Source organism: Tiliqua scincoides, chromosome 1 (genome assembly GCF_035046505.1).
Source record: "Tiliqua scincoides isolate rTilSci1 chromosome 1, rTilSci1.hap2, whole genome shotgun sequence".
Classification (NCBI taxonomy): domain Eukaryota; kingdom Metazoa; phylum Chordata; class Lepidosauria; order Squamata; family Scincidae; genus Tiliqua; species Tiliqua scincoides.
This window is the reverse complement of record NC_089821.1, coordinates 63,971,299-63,997,918: the sequence shown is the minus strand read 5'-3', so window position 1 is coordinate 63,997,918 and position 26,620 is coordinate 63,971,299. Positions and strand designations below refer to the sequence as shown.

Genomic DNA, 26,620 nt, shown 5'->3' with positions numbered 1-26,620 from the left:
TCAAATAAGTAAAGTTATCCTGTCATGAGAGAATCTTCAAAAAATAATGTAAGGCATTTAGCCACATCGACATCTCTATACTTGGGGTACCGGATTCCAACCTGACCACAGTGTTTGGCACACATCGGGGAACATACATCAATTGGCGCAAAAATTTGGTCTGGATCACCTCCAAAGACCTGGTATTTAAATATGGGGCGATCTCAGAGCCATAGAGCAATTGAACCCTAGTTTTAGCAGTGTGCAGCCTTAAAGCCGCAGGGAGAAATTTGGCGCCTTTGGATGAATAAAAATGATAAATGGCACCAGATGTTTTCTGAGCTGATTGACTGACATAGTTTTTGTGGGCCAAACGGCCTCCTTGATAATGAAAGATCACCCCCAGGTATTTTATTATTTTAACCTGCTCAATGGGTTTCCCATTTAGGAGCCATCGAAAGGCCTTATAACGTCTAGCAAAAAACAGCACCTTTGTTTTATCAGAATTTATAATTAATTCCTCCTGTGAACTGACCAGGGCTAGATGGCGAAGAGCCCTCCTCATGCCGACCTGTGTTCTTGATAATATAAGCACATCGTCGGCATATGCCAAAACAGGAACATGACGATCAGCAAGCTTTGGAGGATATAAGGCCAGATCATCAAAAGAAGTGATCAGTGAATTTATATAAAAGTTAAATAAGAGAGGGGCAAGAACACAACCCTGTCTAACCCCTTTATTAACCAAAATTGGATTTGTTAGATGACCATTAGATGAACACCTAATCCTTATGCCAGAATTGCTGTACAAGCTAACCATAAGCAGCAATAATCGACGGTCAATGGACGAGGCTGCAAACTTATCCCATAGCCTTGATCTAGGAATTAGGTCAAAAGCAGCCTTGAAATCAACAAAGGCTGCAAAAAGTCTAGAACCCCTAGTGGCCAGATGTTTTTCGACAAGAAATTGCAGCACTAAAGTCTGATCAAGGTGTGATCTTCCAGGGCAAAAGGCTGCCTGAATATTGGCTATAATGTCTTGAGATTCCATCCAGGCCAATAGCTTCTCTCTCAGATGCAAGGCATAAAGTTTACTGATGACATTGAGCAAGCTAATAGGCCTGTAATTTGAGGGAATTTCATGACCTCCTTTTTAATAAATGGGAACTATAATCGCCCAACCCCAATCAGAAGGCATATTGGCTGTTTCATCAATATACGAAAATAGGGCAGCCAAAGTTGGAGCCCACCAATCCTGATGTTCTTTAAGCAAATCACTTCTAATAAAATCTTCCCCTGGAGCTTTTCCACTTTTAACTCTCCTAATAAGAGAGACAACCTCCTCACTGGTTACAGGTTCCCAAGATGGAAGATCTTCAGCTAGTAATTTAGATCTTAAATCTGGACAAGGGGGTTCTTCCGATGCATAAATCCCCTGAAAATGTTCCACCCATTCTGATGCTGTAATATAATTTGGGTCTCCCGAGGGAAACACCTTCAGTAGTGGATTAATTATGTGCCAGAAGAGAGATGTATTTTTCTGATTAGCTGCACTAATTAAATCTTCCCAGTTTTTCTTTATAAAGATTTCCTTCTTAAATTTAATAGTTTCCTTAAATTGTTTTTTAAAATTTTTTAAATGCACATAATGAACCTCCAATTGAGATTCTCTCGCCATAATCAAAGCAGCAGTAACCTGCTTCTTCAGGATCCTACATTCAGAATCATACCAGTCATAAGATCTACTTCTCAGACTAATATTGTTGCGCGTATAATTACTTAAAAAAGGTTTTAAGGCAGCAACAACATTATTATAATGTGACAAAGGATCACCTTCCTTAGCTATAATTGCATCCCTAAAGCCCATTACCCGCTCACAACTCAAAAGCCCTTGAATTTTAGCACTAACATGACTGGTCCATTTCACACAACTTGTCACAGGACCTAAATGGTCAGTAGGGTGATGGATCTCTCTTGACTTAAACTGCTCAACTGTTGACAATTTGAGCGATAAAGGGAGATGGTCGCTCTCTGATCTACTGAGTACCCTAAAATCCAACAAATCTGGTAGCAACGACCTAGAAATAGCCACATAATCTAGAAGTGAGGGTTTAGTCCCCTTCCAAAAGGAACACACTGCTGGGTGATCCTCTGGCCATGAGCCGTTAAGGATTATTAGATCTTGCTTTATGCAGCATTGGGCCAAAAATAAGCCCTGACGATTACACCTACAATCGTTAGAAACATGTTTGCGCAATGGAGGAGGGTCAGAAAAAGACGGGGGGAAAGCTCCAAATTTTGTAAAAAGTTCCAAATCATTTCTGCCCATTTTACCATTAAAATCCCCCAAAATGACCACCTGAGCAGAAGGATATGCCTCTTGGATCTCCCCGAGATGCTTCTCAAAATTGATCCATATTTGCCTTAAGGTGGTTAAACCCACAAATGGCGGGAAGTACACATTTACCAAAATTAAGGGAATTGGCTGTAAATTAAGTTTTACCACCAGAGTATAACGGTCAAAAGCGGGCAAGGATTCCACTACAATAGACGAATTCGTAGAAACCAATGAAAGTAATCCCCCCTTAAGTCTGCCCCTTCCCAAACCAGGGACCGCTGGGGTTAAGAAAGCTCTAAAGCCATCTACTTGGGGGGGGGGGGGAGAGGAAAGCCAGACTTCCTGAAAACATAAAACATCCCATTTCTTGACAAAATCAAAAAAATCAGACTGCCCAAATTTCCCGGCCCACCCCGCCACATTCCATGAAACAAGATGAAGTACATTAGCTGCACTCGGGTCAAATACCCACTGAAGGAGCCTGACTATTTGCAACAGAGGAGATGGTAAAACTAATATCGGCTGCCACACAGGGATTCAATACTGGGGTCACAGCCCCCACATTTCTACAGGGAACCCCATTGGAAACTCTTTGGATCCCAACTGGGCTTGAGCCCAACTCCACAACAGGATACAAGTTTGCAGTTTTTGGAGAACACTGAGTACCCTGAGCTGGATAATCCAAAATTGTCTGATCATTGCCAGATGAAGGTTCATCAGCTTCCAACACAGTCAAATTACTAGATAGATGACTTTGCTGTAAAATATCAGTTTCTATTAATCCAGGGGTTTGACATCCACTTTGTGCAGATAGGAGCACCAAGCCATGGGCAACAGATGCAGACTTTACTTCATCCAGGGTATTCTCTCCAACCTGAGAAGGGAGTAACAGAGAAGTTGAAGAAAGAGAAGATATCATGGACTGTTCTTTAAAGTCCATTAGACACTGTAGGTCTGGATGAAGAGTCCTAGGAGTAGGTTGCTTTGCAGCTACCTCCATATCCATCGAATCTTCTGGAGAAACATCCTGTTTCTGGAAAGGAGTAGAAGCTGATGTGTCTTGTATGTTTTCAAAGTCTTGCACCAGCTCTTTCAAGGCAGAAATCAAACGTTCCTGTTCTAGCAAAGCTAGCTCTGAAAATGACTCTTTCAATTGAAATTCAGAAGTGGGGTCCAAGAGTTGTGAATCCAGATGCTCAAAAGTTCTAGGCCTAATAGGAGAAACCTCTGCCCTAACTGTATCGGGATGTCTAACTCCCTGAGATTGGGTAAAAGCAATAATGGGAGGCTCATAATAGACTTTCTTAGGTCGTATTCCAAAATGATGTAAAAGAGAAGATGACTTAAGAAGCATTTGAGGTATAACATCCTGTCGAAAAGACAGCAGGATATTTTGCCAATTGGGAGAAGACCTTAATTTGGTCACATTCTGCAAGTCCACTTCGTGCAAATCACAGCGTAGAAGACTGCTCAGAGAAGATTTTGCTCTGAATTTTGTGTGCCATCTGCCATAGTTTAGCTGGCTTTGAAAAATGGAGAGGGAGATCTTGCAAGGTTGCAATCTTCTTCCCGTCTTCACTTCCGACGTTGAGGAAACAGCAGGAATGTCACCCACACAGGGAGGCCTGTCCTTCACTGTGAGTGTTTTCAACTGACGACACAAAGCCTCTAACTTACAGGCCATAGCCTGCTGGCCTCTGAAGATAGTAAGCAGAGTTTGTGAGATAAGAGCACATTGTTTGCCAGACAGGGCTTTTAGTTCCTTGAGACCTATCCATTCCAAATTATCTGTGCTGGTAGCTGCATTACACACAGAGCTGGATTTCACCGCCCCCTTGAAAACACCGGAGGATAATGGCGTCTCACTCCTCTCTCCAGGTTGACTTAATGTTTGACTCCCTTCTTCTACCACCTCAGCACCCTCTGAGATTAATTCCACAGTCTTACTCACTTTTCCATGATTAAGTGGACATTCCGATAACAGCAGCTGTTTAGAGACCTTGACGCTGCGTTTCTTCTTCAGGGCGGTTTCCCCGGAGGCAGCTGGGCTGGTTCACTGTCGTTTACTTCGTTTCTTCATACTTACAGATAAAAACTGATTTCTTATCCCCAATAGGGACATTTGCAAACCAAAACACTTGGCTTGCAAAACTGCATTCAGAGGTGCCGCAGAAAAGAAAATATTGTAAGAAGGCACTCATAAACAGGAAAAAAGGAAGTTTTTAAACGGAGCTCAAGTAAACATGTGCAGCCCCGGAGGCAGCCTCCTCTCCTGTCTAGTCTCTTCCTCACCCCCTCTGTCTCTCCTAACTCAGATTCTGTTCATGGATTCTCTGCCAGTCCTCCTTCCTGATCCCATTGTAAGAACCCCTTTGGCTGGGGTGGATGCCCATGCAAAATCACCTCAGAAGAACTCCAAATCTAGGTGGGGGTTCAGATGACAATGAGCGAGGTGAACTACTGTCAACAATATGCTAGGAATGCAGGTGGAAAAACTTGTTCCCCAGTCCTCAAAATGCACATGTGAATGTCTTGCAGATTTGAATACAGTACACCTGAGAAGTGATGCATCTGGTTCTCTCCTTTATGGGGTGAATGTGGCACTGACAGCTGCCTTTTTTCAATCAAGTTACTGCTTAAGAATTTCCTACCAGCACAGAGCGCCATCTAGTGGGCAGGCAAGTGAAATGCCAAACAAGACATGCCATGATGTGTTCATTCCAGTTCCAGCTAAATTTGTAGAGAAGGGCCCCTAGTGTTTGCTTGATCAATTCAGTGGCATCCATGCTGAAAGAGTCTGCCACAGCTGCAAAACTGGGCAGGAGGAGGATGGGAAGGAGAGTGGTTCAGGCCTGAGAGGGAGCAGGGATCACAAAGGAAGCTGCTGTCAGATCCTATTCCACCCCCCTCATGCCTGAAAGCCCTATACAGGTCGACTTGGATCTGTGCCAGAGGTTGAGCTGATTCAGATAAGAGTAGACCCAATGAGGCTGCCGGGGCTCAACATGAGGTAAGGGAACATCTCTTACCTCAAGCGATCTCTTACCTCAAGGAGATCCCCGGTTGCCTCCCTGGACCATGGGATACAGTGGCTGTTTTTCGGTCACGTACTGTGGCATAGGCTGCCTGAATCTCAGAACACATAGACGAACAAGCCTTGCTGAGAGAGAATCAGCATGGCTTTTGTAAGAGTAAGTCTTGCCTCACAAACCTTTTAGAATTCTTTGAAAAGGTCAACAGGCATGTGGTTGCGGGAGAACCCGTGGACATTATATATCTGGACTTTCGACACGGTCCCTCATCAAAGGCTACTGAGAAAACTCCACAGTCAGGAAATTAGAGGGCAGGTTCTCTCCTGGATTGAGAACTGGTTGAAGACCAGGAAACAGAGAGTGGGTGTCAATGGGCAATTTTCACAATGGAGAGAGGTGAAAAGCGGTGTGCCCCAAGCGGTCTGTCTTGGGACCAGTGCTCTTCAACCTCTTCATAAATGACCTGGAGACAGGGTTGAGCAGTGAGGTGGCAAAGTTTGCAGATGACACCAAACTTTTCTGAGTGGTGAAGACCAGAAGTGATTGTGAGGAGCTCCAGAAGGATCTCTCCAAACTGGCAGAATGGGCAGCAAAATGACAGATGCGTTTTAATGTAAGTGAGTGTAAAGTTATGCACATTGGGGCAAAAAATCAAAACTTCACATATAGGCTAATGGGTTCTGAGTGGTCTGTGACAGATCAGGAGAGAAATCTTGGCATGGTGGTGGACAGGTCGATGAAAGTGTCGACCCAATGTGCAGTGGCAGTGAAGAAGGCCAATTCTATGCTTGGGATCATTAGAAAAGTTATTGAGAACAAAACAGCTAATATTATAATGTTGTTGTACAAAGCTATGGTAAGGCCACACCTGGAGTATTGTGTCCAGTTCTGGTCGCCACATCTCAAAAAGGACATAGTGGAAATGGAAAAGGTGCAAAGAGAGTGACTAAAATGATTACTGGGCTGGGGCACCTTCCTTATGAGGAAAGGCTACAGCGTTTGGACCTCTTCAGCCTAGAAAAGAGACACCTGAGGGGGGACATGATTGAGGCATACAAAATTATGCATGGGAAGGATAAAGTGGATAGAGAGATGTTCTTTACACTCTCACATAACACCAGAACCAGGGGACATCCACTAAAATTGAGTGTTGGGAGAGTTAGGACAGACAAAAGAAAATATTTCTTTACTCAGCATGTGGTTGGTCTGTGGAACTCCTTGCCACATGTGTGGTGACGGCATCTGGCCTGGATGCCTTTAAAAGGGGATTGGACAAGTTTCTGGAGGAAAAATCCACTATGGGTTACAAGCCATGATGTGTATGTGCAACCTCCTGATTTTAGAAATGGGCTATGTCAGAATGCCAGATGCAAGGGAGGGCACCAGGATGCAGGGCTCTTGTTATCAGGTGTGCTCCCTGGGGCATTTGGTGGGCCGCTGTGAGATACAGGAAGCTGGACTAGATGGGCCTATGGCCTGATCCAGTGGGGCTGTTCTTATGTTGATAGGATTGGGCTGCCAGCTCAGTTCCTTTTAAAATCCTCCTTCCCACACGGTAGCATCTGCAGTGTGGAGACATGAAATTCATAATTACCCCGTAGCCAGGGAAAAGGCAGACTGAGGTCGAATTGATCCAGTTTTATTTAAAAGTTGAAACAGCAGTAGCAGAAGAAGGGAGTCAACAGAGATAGGAGGCTGAGGGAAAATGGAAGTCTAAGTATCATGGAAAGGTTCCCAAAAGTGTAATTACCACTAATGTCCTGCAGATGGAGACACAATGCTGCTCCATCTGCTTGCTTTGTCCATGAGATAGTTGCACTGGCCAAAGGATTTTGCAAATGGACAGAAAGGACCCAGAAAACTGACATGATCTACCTCAGGGGTGGCCAACCTGTGGCACAGTGCTACTTGTGGCATGCGGCACTTTCTAAGTGGCACACGTAAAGTTACCATATATTTTTGAAAAACATTTAAATAATAATAAAGAAAGCACTGCAGCAGTTTTTAATTTGCTTGATTTCTTTGCTGCTCATTACACAGCATGTGCCCAAATTTTTAATGCTGCACTGGGTGCACTCAGGCAGCCACACTTACTGTGCTGAATTTGCTCTGGTTGGAAAATGTGGAAAAAGGTGGGAAAAATACTGTGTACATGAGATAAAGCCAATAAGCTTTCTTGTTCTTCTTGCCTTTCTTCAGTGGTGCCCCACGGGGGTAATAATTATATATATACATATTCTGGGGCGCAATGCAGCCACCATGGCCGACAAAGTGGATCGGGTGGTAGGTAAAAACATTGAGAAGCACTGATATAAATCATTCTAACTTCCTTCCAAGATCTCTCACTTAATAAAAATCCTGGTTAAGTTTACTCATCACATACACAAAGTTTATTCTAACTGTTCATTGTGAAATTTTAGTTGCTTGCAAAGAAAAACGGAAAAAAAAACTTTAAATTTTAAATATTTTTATTGTGCTTTTCCATCCAATATGCTATGTGCCATTTTGAACATAACATTAAAACTGTGGTGAAAATGTCAATTTTTACTTTTGTCTCCTCCTTTGGGACCCTTTGAAGCTCAATCCAAGGCTTTTGAGGTACCTCAGCATTCTGAGAAGGCTGCTGAGCCCATCCTGATGCAGGACCATGATCCTGGCTGCTATGTTTTATCTGAGAATGACTTTGACTGAGAAACCAAGGCATCTGAATTGGACTTGGCTCACTGGACCATGTGAATTCCAGGCAGAGAGACACAGAAACTCATGTAACCCCCAGCTGATCAGTCCCCCTGATAAAAGAGCAGAAACCAGCCCTTGTATATTTCATTTATATTGAGATATTTCATTTCTGGTATTTTGCATTGCATTCCACTGGAAATTCCGCATCCAAAGGTATATGACCTGATGGGGTTACTCCTAACCTTTGCGATGTTAGCGACATTGGGTCATTTGTGGTGTCACCCTCCCAAGGGTGGTACCTGGGGCGGACCACCCCCCGCCCCTCGCTAGCTACACCACTGCAGAAACTCAGGTAACCTCCAGCTGACCAGTCCCAAGATAAAAGAGCAGAAATGCACCCCTTGTATATTGCCCAGGGTGGTCAATGGAAGCAGCTGCTGCTTCATGAAAGCCATGTCCACTCTTTCTGCATGTTAACCTCCTTGCCAATCTCGGCTGCCCACCTAGTCCTTTTTCCTGTTTTGGGTCATTGGTCAATATCTTGTTTTATCCCATTACTAACCTCCCTTGTTTTGTCAGCTTTACTATTATATTATTTTATTAAGAATCTAATGTCTTTTTAAAAAAAACAGAACCTTTTTTCTTCTATGTTTGTGACTGCCAGAGTTCAGTCCGCTTAGAATGGAATGAGTTGCCTTACTTACCAGACTGCTCCAGTTTTGCTACTCTTTAGCTTCTGAAAGGAACCCCCTCAATTTGGAGGTTCTCATAATTCACCCAAGCTGCTTCTCCAGGACAACCTCCTTCTGTCTGGGCTTCCTAGCCTTAGGCAACAGCCGCAAAAGTACTGTTCCCAGCTTTTTGCCAGTTCATCCAGTAAGCAGAGTGGAAGAGAAAAGAGTGCCACTGTGAATCACTAGGCCCAATGTCCATTTTGCTCTCCAGCTTTCCTTTACACCTCGTTAGCAATAAGTCAAAACTTTTAATCAACAACTAGCAGCATTAACTTAACCACAGATCATTAGAACATTCAGCTTAACCCCCACCCCAATAAAATAGTCTCCAACTGGCACCTAATAGGTAAGGGTATAGATGCCATGCCAAACGGTCATCTCTGCTGAGGGTATTCACCAAATTTCAGTTCAATTTATCCAAGGCCTAGATAATATAAAACGGTAGAATGGTGCTATAAGCAGTTAAGGACAATCATGGAAGTCTGCCTTAGGTGATTTTGTAACCCCCACCAATCAATCTGCTAATGTGAGAGAAGTCTTCCAGGAGGAGGAGACCGGACCAGTTCTTATTTGTGCAGATAGGCATCCAGCCACAGTTCTCCCGAATCCTTCAAAGAGCTGCAGAGGGAAAAAGAAGAGAAGAGGAAAGGGTAATACTTCTACAAAAGTCAATCAAACAAGAGAGCTTGCTCAGGATCAGGCGAGCAAAAACCCAGAAGATCCACACTGGGAAATGCCTCCTGTCTTCTCTACTGGACCTCCAAACCTTTATCATTGTACCACATTTCTCTTGTCACTGATACGTACCGCAAAACGTCAGCAAAAGCTGTCAGCAGAGGCTTGCACTTGTACTCAATGCCATGTTTGGCACACAAGGACTTCACCAGAGGAGCCACCTTTGAGTAGTTGTGCCGAGGCATCCTGGGAAACAGGCTGGCAAAAAGAAGACAGAGTATTTCAAGCTGCCCCTGATACTTGTGGGTTAGCACCAATAGCATATCAATCATGGATTCACTGCCTAGAGATGGCTCAGGGCTTCTTCACATGAGAATTTTCTTACAGAGAGAATCTCACTACATGAGGAAAATCTGGGGATAGTGTGGAAAATACTTACTGATGTTCAATCTGGAAATTCAGATGCCCAGTAAACCAGTCGTTGAACAAGGACTGGTCCACATTGCATGTTGCCTGGAGCTGCAATAAGAAATGAGCAGTGTCTGAGCACAGCAACAGCTTTCTTGACTTGCCCAGATGGCAGCTGTGTTAGATCAATGGGTTCCTGTAGCAGCCCTATAGCTCACCCCCCATACCTCTTTCCCATGAGCCTCAGGCCCAGATGGGTATGCTTACACAGGAAGGGGCTCTTGTCCATCTACTAATTCACCGTAGTTCTACAGACTACTAGGAGAACTGAAGGTCTGTTCTGGGGAAGATTCAGTGAGGGCCACTGGGAATTTGACCATATTTCCACATGGAAGCATGCAGGAATTCTGAGGCAGACCCTTAAAGGCAAACATGTATCTGTCTCATATAACTTGCTATTCTACTTTTTAGCATTTTGTAGCCCAGTCCTAAACACGTTTACTCTGGAGCACATTCCACAGAATTCAGTGGGGCTTATTTCAAGGTAAATATGTTTAGCAGGGTCAATGCAGGCCCTCCTGATGCTTGAGGCAGTATGTCAAATGCTGCCCCTTATCCATTAAGGTGCCACCCCCTGCTCCTCCCAGTCTACAGTGCTCTAGCTCAGCACTTACCTCTTCAATTCCTCTGCCTCTTTGTCCCCCACTTCTTTTCCAATCCAGGGGTCAAAGGAGAAAGAAGCAGAGGGGGCAAAGAGGTGGATAGAGATGGGGACCCCCACAAATCTGCTGCCTGAGGAGACCACTGCAGTTGGTTTCATGGATGGGCTGGCTCTGGTGTGTAGGATTTGAGGTGTTTTGCCCAGGTAGGAGCTTGGAGAAAACTGTCCTACAAAAGCTCCAATGTCAGGAAAACTGTCCATGAAAGCGCCAGTGTCTGCTTTTTTTCTTTTAGTGACCTCCCATCCAAATCCCATTCTACTCAACCTAGGCTTATCAAATGTACTGCTACACTCTTGTGAGAATATACTGTAATCCTGTGCATTTTATACATAGTTGCTAGAGTTAAAAGACCTCACCTGGGTGGAAAACCAGTCCAATTGCTTATCATAATCTATAGTCATGGGTATGTGATTCATTTGTGATACCCAGACAAACCAGGAGCTCTCTGCCATCCTGCATAGATAAATAAAACTGTTACTGGTCAGCATAGCTCAATAAGCCACCTATACAGGGCAGCCCTGGTATCTGTGGATTCACTTATCAGCGAATCAGGTCCACACACACACCCCCAGAGGTATGCACCCTCCCTGCATGCGTCCCCAGTGGTAACATGACAGGCAGGCCCAAGCAGCTCTTTGGATTCAAGCCTACTTCTAGCACATGGGTGTCAAACTTATTTCATACAGCAGGCCAAAGTTAGCATTCATGGTGCCTCCTGAGGGATGGGATGTGATGTCATTAAGCATGAAGTGATGTCATCAAGCAGGTGAAGACAAGAAATAAGAAATATTCTCACCTACAAATTAATTAGCTGCAAATGATAACAAAAAAATGCAGACCTTGATAATATTTTCAAGATATGGGAGGGCCCAATTATCACACCCTTTCAGTAACATTGCTTCTGCCGAGTAACGTTCTCTCTGATATTTTCCTTATTGTGCAGAGCAGTTAATGGCCTGAGCAGTGCATAACCACCTTCAAATGGTGGCCAGTCTGCTCTCTAGGCCACATGGAGGTTACTCTTCACACATCACAACTGCAGTGTCATACATAACATATAATATTTTATGACAATTCAGCTGAGAAAAATATCCTCTACCTACTTAATGCTAGGTATTTTGCTAAAATGGTAAAAGACTCTGAAAACACAGATTTACAGCACAAGCCTATGCATGTTAACTCATTGTGTTCTATGAGACATCTAGGCATCCCCCACTCATTTGACATGTATTAGGGTGCAGAGCAATGTGGAAAAGTGGAAAGGGTTTAAAAGCTGAACCGGGTCTTTTTTTAGCTTACAAATGTGACTTCCAATGCTTTTCAGCTAGCAAACTGCAAATGCCTTTTTTTATCTTGCAGATTCCTGCTGTTACACTAAGATTTCTGCAAATGGACTCTCAGTTTGAATCACTATGTCATACGCAGATCAACAAGGGGGAGGGCAATTTTAGCTTTTAGAACAGCAGAGAGAGAACAAATGTTCAAAACAAATGCTCCCTTACCCTGAGGAGACCATTTTGGTGCCGCTGTACCCTAGGTGCTAGGGAAGCAAAGAATTGGGCTGTTAGATTCTAAGGCCCAAATCCTAACCCACTGTCCAGCACTGGCATAGCGGTACCAATGGGACATGTGCTGCATCCTACAGTTGGGTGTAACTCACAGAGGCCTCCTCAAAGTAAGGGAATGTCTGTTCCCTTACCTCAGAGCTACATTGCCCTTATATCAGTGCTGGAAAGCGAGTTACATAAGAACATAAGAACATAAGAACATAAGAACAGCCCCACTGGATCAGGCCATAGGACCATCTAGTCCAGCTTCCTGTATCTCACAGCAGCCCACCAAATGCCCCAGGGAGCACACCTGATAACAAGAGACCTCATCCTGGTGCCCTCCCCTACATCTGGCATTCTGACTTAACCCATTCCTAAAATCAGGAGGTTGCGCATACACATCATGGCTTGTACCCCATAATGGATTTTTCCTCCAGAAACTCATCCAATCCCCTTTTAAAGGCGTCTAGGCTAGACGCCAGCACCACATCCTGTGGCAAGGAGTTCCACAGACCGACCACGCGCTGAGTAAAGAAATATTTTCTTTTGTCTGTCCTAACCCGCCCAACACTCAATTTTAGTGGATGTCCCCTGGTTCTGGTATTATGTGAGAGTGTAAAGAGCATCTCCCTATCCACTCTGTCCATCCCCTGCATAATTTTGTATGTCTCAATCATGTCCCCCCTCAAGCGTCTCTTTTCTAGGCTGAAGAGGCCCAAACGCTGTAGCCTTTCCTCATAAGGAAGGTGCCCCAGCCCTGTAATCATCTTAGTCGCTCTCTTTTGCACCTTTTCCATTTCCACTATGTCTTTTTTGAGATGCGGTGACCAGAACTGGACACAATACTCCAGGTGTGGCCTTACCATCGATTTGTACAACGGCATTATAATACTAACCGTTTTGTTCTCAATACCCTTCCTAATGATCCCAAGCATAGAATTGGCCTTCTTCACTGCCGCCGTACATTGGGTCGACACTTTCATCGACCTGTCCACCACCACCCCAAGATCTCTCTCCTGATCTGTCACAGACAGCTCAGAACCCATCAGCCTATATCTAAAGCTTTGATTTTTTGCCCCAATGTGCATGACTTTACACTTACTGACATTGAAGCGCATCTGCCATTTTGCTGCCCATTCTGCCAGTCTGGAGAGATCCTTCTGGAGCTCCTCACAATCACTTCTGGTCTTTACCACTCGGAAAATTTTGGTGTCGTCTGCAAACTTAGCCACTTCACTGCTCAACCCTGTCTCCAGGTCATTTAGGAGTTAGGACTGCATCCTAAATCATGGTCTGTTACCAGAAATTCCAGCCCTACGAGGGCCTGCCAAAGATTGAAGCTGGGAATGGGACCTCATTCCTATTAAATTTCCTTAAGATGTTGTGTCTGTATGGGTGGGGCTGTGGGAAAAAATGATCATTTAAAAGATGCACAATTATATATAGGTTTCGGACAGTCCAACCTCTTCTGGCAGTACCAGTGCTAGACTGCTGGAGACTTGGGATGTAAAGCCCTGCAGAGGGTCCCTGGAGACATTGGAACCCACTTGCTTGGAACCCTCAGAAGCTTATAGGCAGGGGACAGCAGGAATGATTCCTCCTCTCTTCCCCACTGGTCAATGGGAGCATCCCCTGAAGATCCCACAACTATGCAGGGACCTCTGGGGAATGCTCCAGTTTCTGAAGGGAGGTCTGGTGCAGCATCAGCATGACTACCTCGGCCAACTTGCACCCCTGCTGCAATGCATGCTTGATGGAGTGTTCAGGGGACTGGCCAACAGGGTGGGTCCTCTTATGGGCATGGGCCTGATCTGGCCAGCCCCTGACGTAGCTCTTAATTTCTGGCATGGGAAACTACTGAGTTTTGAAGGATGAATTAAATGATGATCCTTGGAATGACTGAGTATTGTAAACATTCAGTTACAGTACTTTTATATCTTCTGGTGGCTGCTAGTGACTAACGCAAATCTAAGCACATTCAGTAAGATAGCCATACCTGACTTCAGCTGGATAGGAGATTTCTTTTGTCATACCTGAATAATAGGAAGTATAGCAACAAACTCTTTATTTCTAACAGGGACCCATAGATGAGGCCAAATCGAAGAAAAAAGGAAAATATCCAGGCCAAGTCCTGTCAAAAGGGAGATGAAACCATCAGCAAGAAAGATATGTGCAACAGGAACCTTGTTTGCAAAGTCAGTCTTTTACCACGGAGATGTACTTCCTGATACCCTTCCATTCCTAGTTAAAACCTGCAGACATCCACATGCAGAGCTAAGTTCATGACAAGATTCAGTGATCACACCACTAAAGCACAAAAATAGGGCTCAGAATTCAGAATCCTGAGGAAAAAAATAGATTTATAGCCTTTGAGGCCATGAAATCCTGAGCTATCTTCATCCCAAGGGCTTCACCATGAACACAATGAAGACCCCCAGAAACCCCCTGACCAGCTCAGGCAAGGAGACTGTTGGGCAGAAATGTGGATGACACACCCAAAGAATCCTATTTGGTGTCACACAAAAACACTTGAATCTGGAGAACTGCTGGACATTCATTCATTGGCATCCTTCAGTCTTGGAAGACCATGGTATCGCGCTCTGAAAAGTGGTTCTGGAACAGCGTCTAGTGTGGCTAAAAAGGCCAATTCGGGAGTGACAATCCCTTCCACACTGGGAGCAGATGTAGTCTGTCCCTGGTGTGTCTCCCTGGCTACAGGCCTTCCTTCTTTGCACCTTTGCCTCAATCTGTTGGGCAAGTGTCTCTTCAAACTGGGAGAGGCCATGCTGCACAGCCTGCCTCCAAGCGGGCTGCTCAGAGGCCAAGGTTTCCCACCTGATGAGGTCCATTCCTAAGGCCTTCAGATCCCTCTTGCAGCTATCCTTGTATTGTAGCTGTGGTCTACCTGCAGGGCGCTTTCCCTGCACAAGTTCTCCATAGAGGAGAGCCTTTGGGATCTGGCCATCGCCCATCCTCACGACAAGACCAAGCCAAACTCAGGCATCTGTTTCAGCAGTGCATACATGCTAGGGATTCCAGCTCGTTCCAGCACTGTGTTGTTTGGAACTTTGTCCTGCCAGGTGATACCGAGGATGCGTCAGGGGCAGTGCATGGGGAAAGCATTCAGTTTCCTCTCCTGTTGTAAGCGAAGAGTCTAGGACTCACTGCAGTACAGAAGTATACTCAAGATGCAAGCTCTGTAGACCTGGATCTTGGTATGTTCCATCAGCTTCTTGTTGGACCAGACTCTCTTTGTGAGTCTGGAAAACATGGTAGCTGCTTTAGCCATGCGTTTGTTTAGCTCGGTATCAAGAAAAAGAGTGTCGGAGATCGTTGAGCTAAGGTACACAAAGTCATGGACAACCTCCAGTTCATGCGCAGAGATTGTAATGCAGGGATGTGAGTCCACATCCTGATCCATGACCTGTGTTTTCTTCAGGCTGATCTTCAGTCTAAAGTCTTGGCAGGATTCATAAGCTGCTGAAGATCTTTGGCAGAGTGGGCGGTGACAGCTGCATCATCGGCAAAGAGGAAGTCACGCAGACATTTCAGCTGGACTTTGGACTTTGCTCTCAATCTGGAGAGGTTGAAGAGCTTTCTGTCTGATCTGGTCCAGAGATAGATGCCTTCAGTTGCAGTTCCAAAGGCTTCAGCAGGACAGCAAAGAAAATCCCAAACAAGGTCGGCGCAAGAACACAGCCCTGCTTCACTCCGCTTCAGATGTCAAAGGGGTCTGATGTGGAGCCATCAAAGACTACAGTGTCCTTCATGTCCTCGTGGAAAGACCCAATGATGCTGAGGAGCCTGGGTGGACATCCGATCTTGGGTAGAATCTTGAAGAGGTCATCCCTGCTGACCAGGTCGAAAGCCTTTGTGAGGATCTTTATATGAAGGCTATAAAGAGTGCCTGTCGCTGTTCCCTGCATTTCTCCTGCAGTTGTCTAAGGGAGAACACCATATCAGCGGTGGACCTATTGGCTCAGATTCCGCACTGCGATTCTGGATAGACGCTCTCTGCAAGTACCTGGAGCCTCTTTAGTGCAACTCGTGCAAACAGCTTTCCTACAATGCTAAGGAGAGAGATGCCGTGGTAGTTATTGCAGTCACCCCTGTCGCCTTTGTTCTTGTATAGGATGACGATGTTTGCATCCCTCATGCCCTGTGGTACTCCACCTTCTCTCCAGCAGAGAGAAGATTTCATGCAGCTCAGTGGTGATGATCTCTTTGCAGCACTTTAGGACCTCAGCAGGGATGCTGTCTTTCTCAGGTACCTTGCCAGAGGCAAGGGAGTCCAGGGCCACGTTAAGTTCTTCTAGGGTTGGTTCACTGTCAAGCTCCTCCAACACAGGCAGGCACTTAATGTTGTTCAGTGCTTCTTCGGTAACTACATTTTCTCTGGAATACAGCTCAGAGTACTGCTGCACCCAGCGTTCCATCTGCTGCGCCCGGTCCTGGATGACCTCGCCTGTAGCAGACGTCAGGGCATCCAGTAAGGGAGATGGTCCCACAATAGCCTATTGCAAACTTGCTCTTGCAGTTGTGGCTGCTGCAGCCCTGAGAACCTGGCAGGCAAAACTGGGAGAGACCAACCTCTTCTGCTTCACCAAACCAGGTTCCCATGATACAAGTCAGGGGAGTGCCTTTACCCAAGACTAAGAGCCCAATCCTGAGCTACGTGCACTGGCTTACCACCAGTGTGCATTGTCACTAACATGCCATAAGGATCGCCGAGCAGTGGAGAGGTAGGTGGAGGCATGAGGGGAGGAAGGGGGGAGGCATTCCAGGGTGGGCAGAGGGTGGGGAAGAAGGGTTACGGGGAGGTGGGAGGCAGGGAGAGGGTGGGGAGGAGGCATGCCAGGGAGGGAGGGAGTTGGGACCACCAGATCCAAAGCCGACCTTTCAGTTGATGGTGAATCAAGTAGCCCCATTGCAGGACTACTCCGTTTACCCAGGGAAAGGGGACAAAAGTTCCCTTCTCCAGAGGAGTCGGCGGGGGCTGCCTGAGGTACACAGGATGTGGTAGCGGCCATTTTGGCGCTGCTGCAGCCCTGCACCCCTGGCAGCTCAGGATTGGACTGTAAGTCCTGTATCAGGCTGGTCTTATTCTTCGCTGGATTGCTAAACATCAAGAGGAACTCTTTTGTGCTGCAGGGATTGCTGCCAGGACCAATGATGACCTGCAGGTTAGAGGAAGAGCTGGAAGGAGAGGTGGTCTGCATGCATCTCCTTCCCCAGAAGAGCCAGCCCAACCCCCACTGGCATATCTTCCTGGGCCCATCACCCAACCAACTGAAATAGTTTTTAGCTATGTAAGAGGCCAATCCCGAGTTTGGTGCACTGGCTTGCCATCGGCACACACATTGGCCATAAGGCAAGTTTGCAAGCCCTAGGGCCGGGTGAGCACCAGTGGTAGCCCAGTGCTGGCCAGCGCCGGGTGACTGCTGGGTGGGCACCCGACTTCCACCGCTGGGCAGTTGCGTGGACTGCCAAGCAGCAGAGAGGTAAGTGGGGGCATGGGGGGAGGCAGAGAGGAGGGGTTCTGGGGAGGGGGAGACAAGCAGAGAACAGGGTGGAGGGCTGGGGGGAGGTAGGATGCAGGGGGAGGGCAGGGGGAGGCGTGCTGGGGGAGGGAGCAGGGAGGGAGGGAGGCGGGACAGCTCCACCGGATCCAAAGCCTCCACCTCAGGCTCACTGCCTGACACAGAGGCATTTGATTCACTGCTGACCTTTTGGTTGGCAGTGAATCGAGTAGTCCCATTGCAGGGCTACTGCGTTTACCTGGGGGAAGGGGACGAAAGTCCCCTTCTCCCAAGGTGCCACCCATGGCTGCTCAAAGTGTGCAGAATGTGGCGGCAGCCATTTTTGGCACTGCTGCAGCCCCACACCCCAGGCAGCTCAGGATTGGGCTGCCAATCACCTAAGATGTAATTTTTAAATAAATGTAATTATTAAAAAATCATATTATAAAATGTAATTAAGGGGAAAGACCAGTTTGTTTTTTATGTAAACTTAAATATTTGTGTAAGCCACTCAGAGACTTTAGAATGAGTATAAATCAAATAAAGAAGTGCATAAATGCTAAACCAGCACCCTAAACGTCTGGTTATCAAAGTGATCATAATGGGAACAAACTGAAATGTGGCAAATGCTACTTTGTGCATCTGTATTTTTTTTTTTTGCCCAAATGCAATGTCATTTTAATTTTGCCATATAAGACTTCTCTGACACGCTTGGAACAGGTACATTTATTCTTGAAGAGCCCCAAATTACCTGCCTGGGGAAAACAAAGATAGACACTTTACTTTCATGGGAAACCACCCAAGAAACTAGGCAGCCTGTTGTTTCAACCGCAACACTGAGATCGCAATACTTACCGCCCAGAATCCCTTCTTGAAAGAAGTACGGATGGTGTGCCACTGGAAATAAGTAGGAATCAGTAGTGGGGGTAAAGCTGGTGGAGGAGATCACAAAAGAGACAAAAACATCAAAAAAACAAGTTGTATAAAATAAACAGGGCAGATAAGTGAAACTGGTGAAAAATCAAGGTGTACTCCAAAAGAACATTTACAGAATATACAGGCTCAGCAGTTTCAGCCTACCAGTTTCACTGCATCTGGACTACAATTCCAAGACAGTGTAAGGAAGTGGTTCCCAAACTTTGTCAACCGGCAGCTTGTTCTCCTTCCAAGTCCCTCTGCAGCACACTGCAGCCCTAAAAGGGGTCTTCTGGGAGAAGAGCTACCACAACCCCCCTGCACAGCATCCAAACGCCCAAGAGAGCAGCCTTGATACAGCAAGTACTGTGTTGACAGGGACTGTAAGAACTTCAGGAAATGAAACCTTATGAGCAGAATACCTCAGCTTTGTCCACTTGCCAGGCCCAGGGTCAGTGTGGGCACCAAGTTGCTGATAGCCCTGGGGTCAAACCATACAGATGGTGGCCCCAGACTGTCTCCAGTGGGCACCACCACTGTTATTGGTGTTGAAGGTTCACAAATCAGCCTAGTTCTGAGGAATTCAATCTGTGCGTCCCACCTTCCTAGGGAGGCATGGCTAGCCTCCAGAAGCATTGTGAGGCAACTGGGGAGAGAGGTGGCTGTAGCTGCACTGCTCTGCTCTGTTCAGCTGCACATGCTGCCTGCTGACTTGCTGCTTTTCTGCAGCTGTGAATGAGGCAGCATGAGGTGGGGAGGGCTGTGAAACATGGTGGAGGGGAAGTGGGAGAGAAGGCTGGCTGGGCAGCTGAAGAGGTGCTGCATCTCATCAGCTCAGGGCTCGCTCCTGGCAGGGTTCAAACTGGGAGGGAAGAGTAAGTACAAGCAGCTCAGTGTTTTCCTCTGCTTGGGAAGGAAGGAGCCAGCCTGCTGGGGGGGGGGGTGTCAGAATGCTCCAGCCTGCATTCCTCCATCTTGCCTGGGGGGAATAGGGGTGGCATCTGCATGTTGCAGTGTATGTGTGTGAGCAGCCCCCATCTACTTTGGGGTGAGTTGTAATCTTGCTCAGTGTGGCTGCAATCCTTTCCACACTTTCCTGGGAGTAAGCCCGTTTGACTCAAATGGGACTTCCTTCTGAGTAGACCTACATAGGCCTGGTGTCTGTGTCAGGTTAACCAAGGATCCTCACCATTCTCTTTTTCCTCCCCCTTCAAAAAGAAAAAAAAATCACTCTTGATGGCTTTGTCTCCAAAAATTGATTAAAATATAAAAATACCCATTCCTTTTCAGCCATCCCCCTTTTTCCTCCTGCCTCCTTTTGGGGGGGGGGGGGTACTCTGTTGGCTGCTGTTGTAAGACAAAAGGCACAATCCTAGCTAAGTGAGTCTTATTGTGCTCAGTGGGACTTACTCCCAAGAAAGTGAGGTTAGTATTGCAGTCAAAGAGTCTCTAGGTCTCCATTTGCATCAGTTTGCAATTAGCAGATACACACAAAAAAGTCTTGCCCTCCCCCAGCAAATTCATCACTTTCCCCCTCCCTTTCTAAAACCCTCCTAACAAACTCAGGGCACAATCTAACCAGGTCTGCTCAGAAGTAAATCCTATTTTGTTCGATGGGGCTTACTCTCAGGTGTGGTTAGGATTGCAGCCTCAGAGTGCTGGCAGTTTGTTTCTTGTGTATAATTATAACATCTTCATCCCCATTTTGGAGGTAACTGAGGTGAGGTGTTGTAATGGGGAGCCATGGCCAATGGCCACAAGGATCAGGGGAGGCACGAGCCAGAAAAGTTCAGGAACCACTGGCCTAGTAAGATGGGCTCCTTGAATAGATGTGCACCATCAGTCTGTGCCCAAGCTGGGTGACCCCTGATGCCAACCTGCCCAGAGTTCAGCTTTAGCTGTAACCAGACCACACTATGGCCAGTTGACATGGTAACACAGGAATTCAGTATCAGGCATGTGAATCCAATGACCTTCAAGAAGCTGATGATACTCACTGAAGGAGAAATACTTGTGCTGAAGGTTGTAAGGCATGAACTTTATCTTCTTTTTCCCAAGCTGTGAAAGCAAGTAGGCCACAGTCTAGTAAGAATGATTATACAGGCTCCTGGTCTCTTCTCCACATGCAACCATATCATCCACATAGCCTTTGTGCTATTTGGCACAGATCAACCTACTTTGCACACAGCTACAATATAAAGTTTGTAATCAAAGAAGTGTGCATGCACCCTTCTTAAGAACATCAGAAGAGCCCTGCAGGGTCAGGCCAAAGGCCCATCTAGTCCAGATTCCCATGTCCTGCAGTGGCCCACCACATGCCTCAGGGAGCACTCAAGACAACAAGATAGACCCATCCTGTTGCAACGCTCTCGCATCCAGCATTCAAAGATAGGCTACCTCTAAAACCTGTAGACTGCATACCATCATCATGTCTTGTAACTTGTGATTGATGTTTCCTCCATAAATCTATTTAATCCCCTTTTAAAGACATTTCAGCCTTCAGGTGCCACCACCACATTCTGTGGCAAGGAGTTTCACAGACTAATTACACTCTGGGTAAAGAAATTTTTTCTTTTGTCTGTTCTAACTCTACCTTCACTCAATGGTTCTGGTGTCCTGCAGAAGGAAAAAGAACCTCCCTGTTGGGAGTTGGTGCAACTCCAACCGCTGTCCAGAGGGGGCAGGATGCTGTCCAGAAGGGGTCAAGCTATGGCCCAATGAATCTGACCTTTCTACCTGTTCTCTCTGTGATCCTTGTGGGGTGTGGCCCTAACCCTTTATCCTTCCCTTCTCCACTGAGCATTTCCTCTTGTCCTCTGACCACCAACCTGTTAAGATGGCACACACCAGGGCGCTGATGCCCAGGCCATCTTGAGCACAAGGCATGCAGGGTGAGGCAGCTCTAGGGCCTTGCTATCTCTGTTAGTTGAACCTGTGATCCTAATCAGATGCTGTAAATATACACTAAATGGAACTGTAAGTAAATAACTTCTTTTTGCAACTTTAACAAGCCATTGCCTCTTTGTCTTTTTTATTGATTAGCAGTCAGCCAGGTGAGGGAGGTTCCCTGGGGTGATACCCAAAAGCTGCTTAAGCTACTCTGCTTCCCCCCCAAAGAGGAAACTATTTTTAATTTCCTCCAACACTCCCTCTACCCACTCTACACATCCCATGCATAATTTTGTATGTCTCAATCATGTCCCCCCTCAGGTGCTTTTTTTTACAGGCTGAGGAGCCCTAAACGCCGTAGATTTTCCTTGTAAGGGAGGTCCTCAGCCCATTAATCATTTTGGTTGCTTTCCTCTGCACTTTTCCATTTCCACAATATCTTTTTTGAGATGTGGCAATCAGGATGGACAATACTCCAGATGTAGCCTTACTATTGATTTGTACAATGGCATAATAAATATTGGCCATTTTATTTTCAATTCCTTTTTTAATGATCCCAACCATGGAATTGGCCTTCTTCACCACTACCACACATTGCGTAGACACTGTCATTGAGCTGTCCACCCCTCTTCCTCCGATCTCTTTATCTGCCACAAGCAGCTCAGATACATTAACCCAGTGGTTCTCATATGTTTAGCACTGGGACCCACTTTTTTGGAATGACAGTCTGTTGGGACCCACCAGAAGTGATGTCATGACTGGAAGTGACATCATCAAGCAGGGAAACATTTAGCAATCCTAGGCTGCAATCCTACCCATGCTTAACCAGGAGAAACTACTATCATCGCAAAAAGCACACACCGCAGACACCCGCCTATAAGTCGATCCCACAGATAAGTCGAGGGCAGGCATTGAGCCAGCAACCATGGAATTTTCTATGACCCTCAGATAAGTCAGGGGTTAACTTAGGGGGGTGCCTGACTATAGTTTTGTCTGATTTTACCCGAGGCCAGATCATGAAAAATAACCTACCACTAATTGTTACCTAAGAACTGTAGTCTCTAAATTATTAAAAACATAGTAAAAGATCATAAGATACATTTTTATTCTTTTTAAATTCTTGTCTTCACCATCTTTTTGTAAACACTATCAGAATAAGTGCATTGTAAACAACATACCAGTAAAACAGTGGTTCCCAACCTGGTATTCATGTACTCAGAGGGACACTCAACAGGACCTTTAGGGGTACTTGAAAAAGAATGGAATAATGGCAGAAAATGGCAGGTTGTGCTCCAGAATGCCTTGCAAGACAGGAATGCCTTACAAGGACCAGCAAGGCAGGAAGGGAGGTAGATAGTTGGCAGTGAAAACCCCACAATAGCTAGTTTTTGGTAATCAATTCATCTATGAACCAGTGATTTAAAATCAGCACAGTAAAAAAGCTGAAACATAATATGGAAAGTGATCAATCACCCAGAATTTCTCAGCACACTTCTGGTGCAAAACAGTGCAAAGGCAGAGTCTTCTGTTCTTCAAACAGATAAAAAGAGAAAATACTGTGATAAATACATGGAGTCTGGGCTTTCATATAGAGGAGATGAGGGCTTGTATTATTACAAACATTTTGCTAATATGAAGGGTACAATTTATGGAAATGGGCTGCCAAGGGATATGCAAGTGAAAAAGGTTGGGAACCACTGCAGGAGAACCAGGAATCAAATCCACCTTTAAGGTGTCTGGTGTGTTAGGCCAGAAGCTCTACATATTACAACTCATAACACATAACTGAGCATGTGCAATTCAATTCACAGCAGAGAGATGCAGCTGCATATATTTGCAACCCTTTTTACTCAGGAGTAGACCCACTGCTTTCCATGGCAGTTGTTCTTAAGTAATGGTGCATTGAATTGTAGCCTGGAACTTTGTTTCAAATAGAAAGGATCCCATCCTGGTGTTGAAAAAAAACAGACCTGCTTTGCAAGCATTTGCAAGGCAGAACCTGGCTGCAGCAGAAGGAAGGAGAATAAAAGGTTAACTTTGGCTGGAATTTCCCAGTTGCTATAGAAACTATCTCTGCAGTGCCTGCCTGCTGCTTGAGAAATGAAACTTCTTCCATGAAGATCTTCACTGGAGATAAGGCGAATTGATAATTGGAGCTTGATTACTTTGCAAAAATTTTATGTACTATAGGTGAGTGTCTACAGTACATAGTAACCTGTTAAAAGTACATTTCTGTAAAATTTCCCCAAATGCAGTCACATACAATGGTAGCATCAAGTCTAATATATTAATAAAATATTGAAATAAATGGGGAACCACCTGAAATTGGCTCCCGACCCACAGTTTGAGAAACACTGCATTAACCTATATGTGAAGTTTTGATTTCTTGCCCCCATTTTCCTTCACTTTCCATTTACTTACATTGAAGCTCATCTGCCATTTTGCTGCCCATTCTCCCAGTTTGGAGAGATCTTTCTGGAGCTCTTCACAATCCCTTCTGGACTTTTCCACCCAGAAAAGGTTTGTGTCATCTGCAAACTTGGCCTCATCATTGCTTATCCCCAAACATTGCTGCTTATAATCTGTACTGCACCCACCAAAAAAAAAAAAGTCTCTCTTGAAGGTGAGGGAACCCTCTGCCTGATTCTCGGAAATTCCTGCTCACCCCCAGCTCCTAGTGTCCCATTGCAGAGAGTGTCCTGACTCTGATGAGATTTTTTGAACAGAAGGAGAGGAGTTTGCATTCCATGCAATTCTTTGAATATAAGCTACAACCATCAATTCTAGAAGGATTTTTCAAGGTTTTTCAAGTCCTCGCTTAAAGTCATTTTGTTATAAATTGTTTCGTTTTAAAGTTGAGAAAAAAATCAGTTCCCCAACAGGAGCCACTGTCTTGGGAAGATTCCATGTTCTCTGCATGTCTGCATGGATTTTCTCTGGCCTGGAAAGTTCACATTTATTTCAGTGTTTAATACTAGAAGTGTTTGAGCCTTTATGTCGTTTCACTCAAAGTTGCAGTTTCCAAGAAGCTACTATTAAAGTATTAAAAAAACTGGTTGTAAATCCTATATGGCTTGGGACTGGGATACCAGAAGGGTGCCGTCTCCCATCTGAATTTCCCTATTATTGAGATCTTCTCTGGAAGCCGTTCTGTATTCCATCACTGTCTGAATTGTGGTTCATTAGGATGCAGGAGAAAATTACTTGCACAGCAGCCTGGCCCCACCCTGCACTGGCCTTTCACTGTTGTTTTTCAGACCAGCCTTAGAGATTTCTCCAATTGCTCTGGCCAGGACTACAGCCAGTCTTCCTTATGAGGTGGGCGGGCCACATTTCTAAGAGGTCGTGGCCAGCCTTCAAATTAGCACAGTGGGATGACCACTTCAGGAGGCAGGATGATGCCCTGACCTTGGTGCCCTCCACACTGTTACCTGATTAGCGCTCTATACCCTGCCTCCCCTGGTGCAGGTCTGGGGGCCTGAAGGCCCAGTCTGCATAAAGCTTGGGTGTCCAACTGATAGTGTTGCTCTTTCTCTCATGGAGTTCTGTCCCCTCCCTTTCCTTAGTTAAAATCATGGAAAGGGAGCAGTACCATTTTCCCACCTTGGAATGAAAGGGAAGAGCTGCTGCTGCCTGCTAAACCTCTCCATAACAAGAATATTGTGGGGCTGAGAGGGGGGTAAGCTGACACTTTGTGCATGTATATATTTATGTGAAAGGGAGGTGCCTACACTTGTGTGGAGCAGGGCTATTTGATGCATTTATTTAGCAGTTTATAAGTAACTTTTATCTCCCCAAAGGAGCCCTCAAGGAAGCTTTCAACAACATTGTAATGATTAAAATATCAAAACGCAAAACAAACACTAGTCGGAAATTAAAAAAATATTGTAAAATACAGCTGCTTTGAGTGCCAGGCAGGGAGAGAAAGCAGGGTATAAATTTTGTAAGTAAGTAATAAAACCAACAGTAAATCTAAAAGAACCAACTAATTGCTAAAAACAGTGTAATGTGAGTCTTTGGGGGTTGGGGGGGTGTATTCTCCTCCACCATCCTTGGGCTGTCCTGAAAAAAACCTCCCCCTTTTAGGCACTCTGACTGGGTGCTGAGTGCCTGGCAGGAGAGCATGCACCTGGTTGTGAGTACAGCAGAGAATGCTTAACTGAGAATAGATCTTTCAGGGTCACCTTCAATCTTCTCTTACCCTGTCCAACTCCATAAAGACTGATGCAGGTAGGAGCAGTGTCATGGATTGGCCAGGCTGATCCTGGCCAGGGGCCCAGGCCCATCAGGGAGCCTACTCAACCAGGCCAACCTTTGAATGCCCCCCAATACCAACAGCAGCAAAAGCCTGCACTGACTGGACAGGGTTGGAGCTCCTGTTCCACATGCTCACTGGGAGTCAGAGAGGGAAGAGCTGGTGTTGTCAAAGTCCCCCCACCCCCATTCACCACCTGGATAGGTGAACAGAAAGCTGCTGCTGAGTCTCCTGCTAGTGAGTTGGGGGGGGGCACAAAAGGGCCAGTACAGTGCTTTGCCCCAGGGCACCTCACAACCTGTGGCTAAAGTCAAGGGGAAATCCTAAGGTTTTTGTGGAGGAAGCACCAGCTGCCACCAATCATTTTAACTGCAATTGTTCCTGTTCCTAAAACAAACCCTTATACTTCAAATGGAGGCCAACATGTCAAATTTTAAAAACACAAAATTTTGCCCCCTCCAAAAGATGTTTCAAAGGTGCACCCACGGAACCCACCCTGGTTTTCCAATTAACTGATGTTATTGCCTGTGGGCGCAATCCTAACCCACTTTCCAGCACTTACTTAGCCGCAATGTAGCCCCAAGGTAAGGTAACAAACATGCCCTTAGCTTGAGGAAGCCCCTTGACTACCTCCCCACTGCAGGATGCAGTGCACACCACATTGGCACAGCTATGTCAGTACTGGAAAGCTGGTTAGGATTGCACCCTGAGTTTTGCAACAGCCAGAAAGCACCTTTCGCCACCAGAACGGTTGTTCCAACAGCACTAGACCCTGGTAGGGTTGCGCCCTCATACCATCAAGACAACATTCAACAGAAACAAATGCAAAGACCTGCATATGAGTATAAAAAATAAGAGACACAAATACAAGATGGGGGGGGGGAGAAAGCTGGTATGACAAAAACAGATGTGCTTTACATGTACT

At 45.7% G+C, this 26,620-nt stretch overlaps 1 protein-coding gene across 1 annotated transcript in view; it reads right to left on the bottom strand.

The window, feature by feature from the left end:
- Positions 1-7,799: 7,799 nt before the first annotated feature.
- Positions 7,800-26,620, bottom strand: part of LOC136636268 (acyl-CoA (8-3)-desaturase-like) — a 35,250-nt gene continuing 16,429 nt past the window's right edge. Inside the window, exons 6-12 of the mRNA XM_066611245.1 lie at positions 20,549-20,609; positions 18,492-18,568; positions 14,151-14,248; positions 10,924-11,020; positions 9,877-9,956; positions 9,570-9,695; positions 7,800-9,380 (exon numbers count right to left, since the gene is read on the bottom strand). Coding sequence (XP_066467342.1) covers positions 9,329-9,380; positions 9,570-9,695; positions 9,877-9,956; positions 10,924-11,020; positions 14,151-14,248; positions 18,492-18,568; positions 20,549-20,609 — 591 coding nt within the window. The 3' untranslated portion in view covers positions 7,800-9,328. The remainder of the gene's footprint in view (positions 9,381-9,569; positions 9,696-9,876; positions 9,957-10,923; positions 11,021-14,150; positions 14,249-18,491; positions 18,569-20,548; positions 20,610-26,620) is intronic.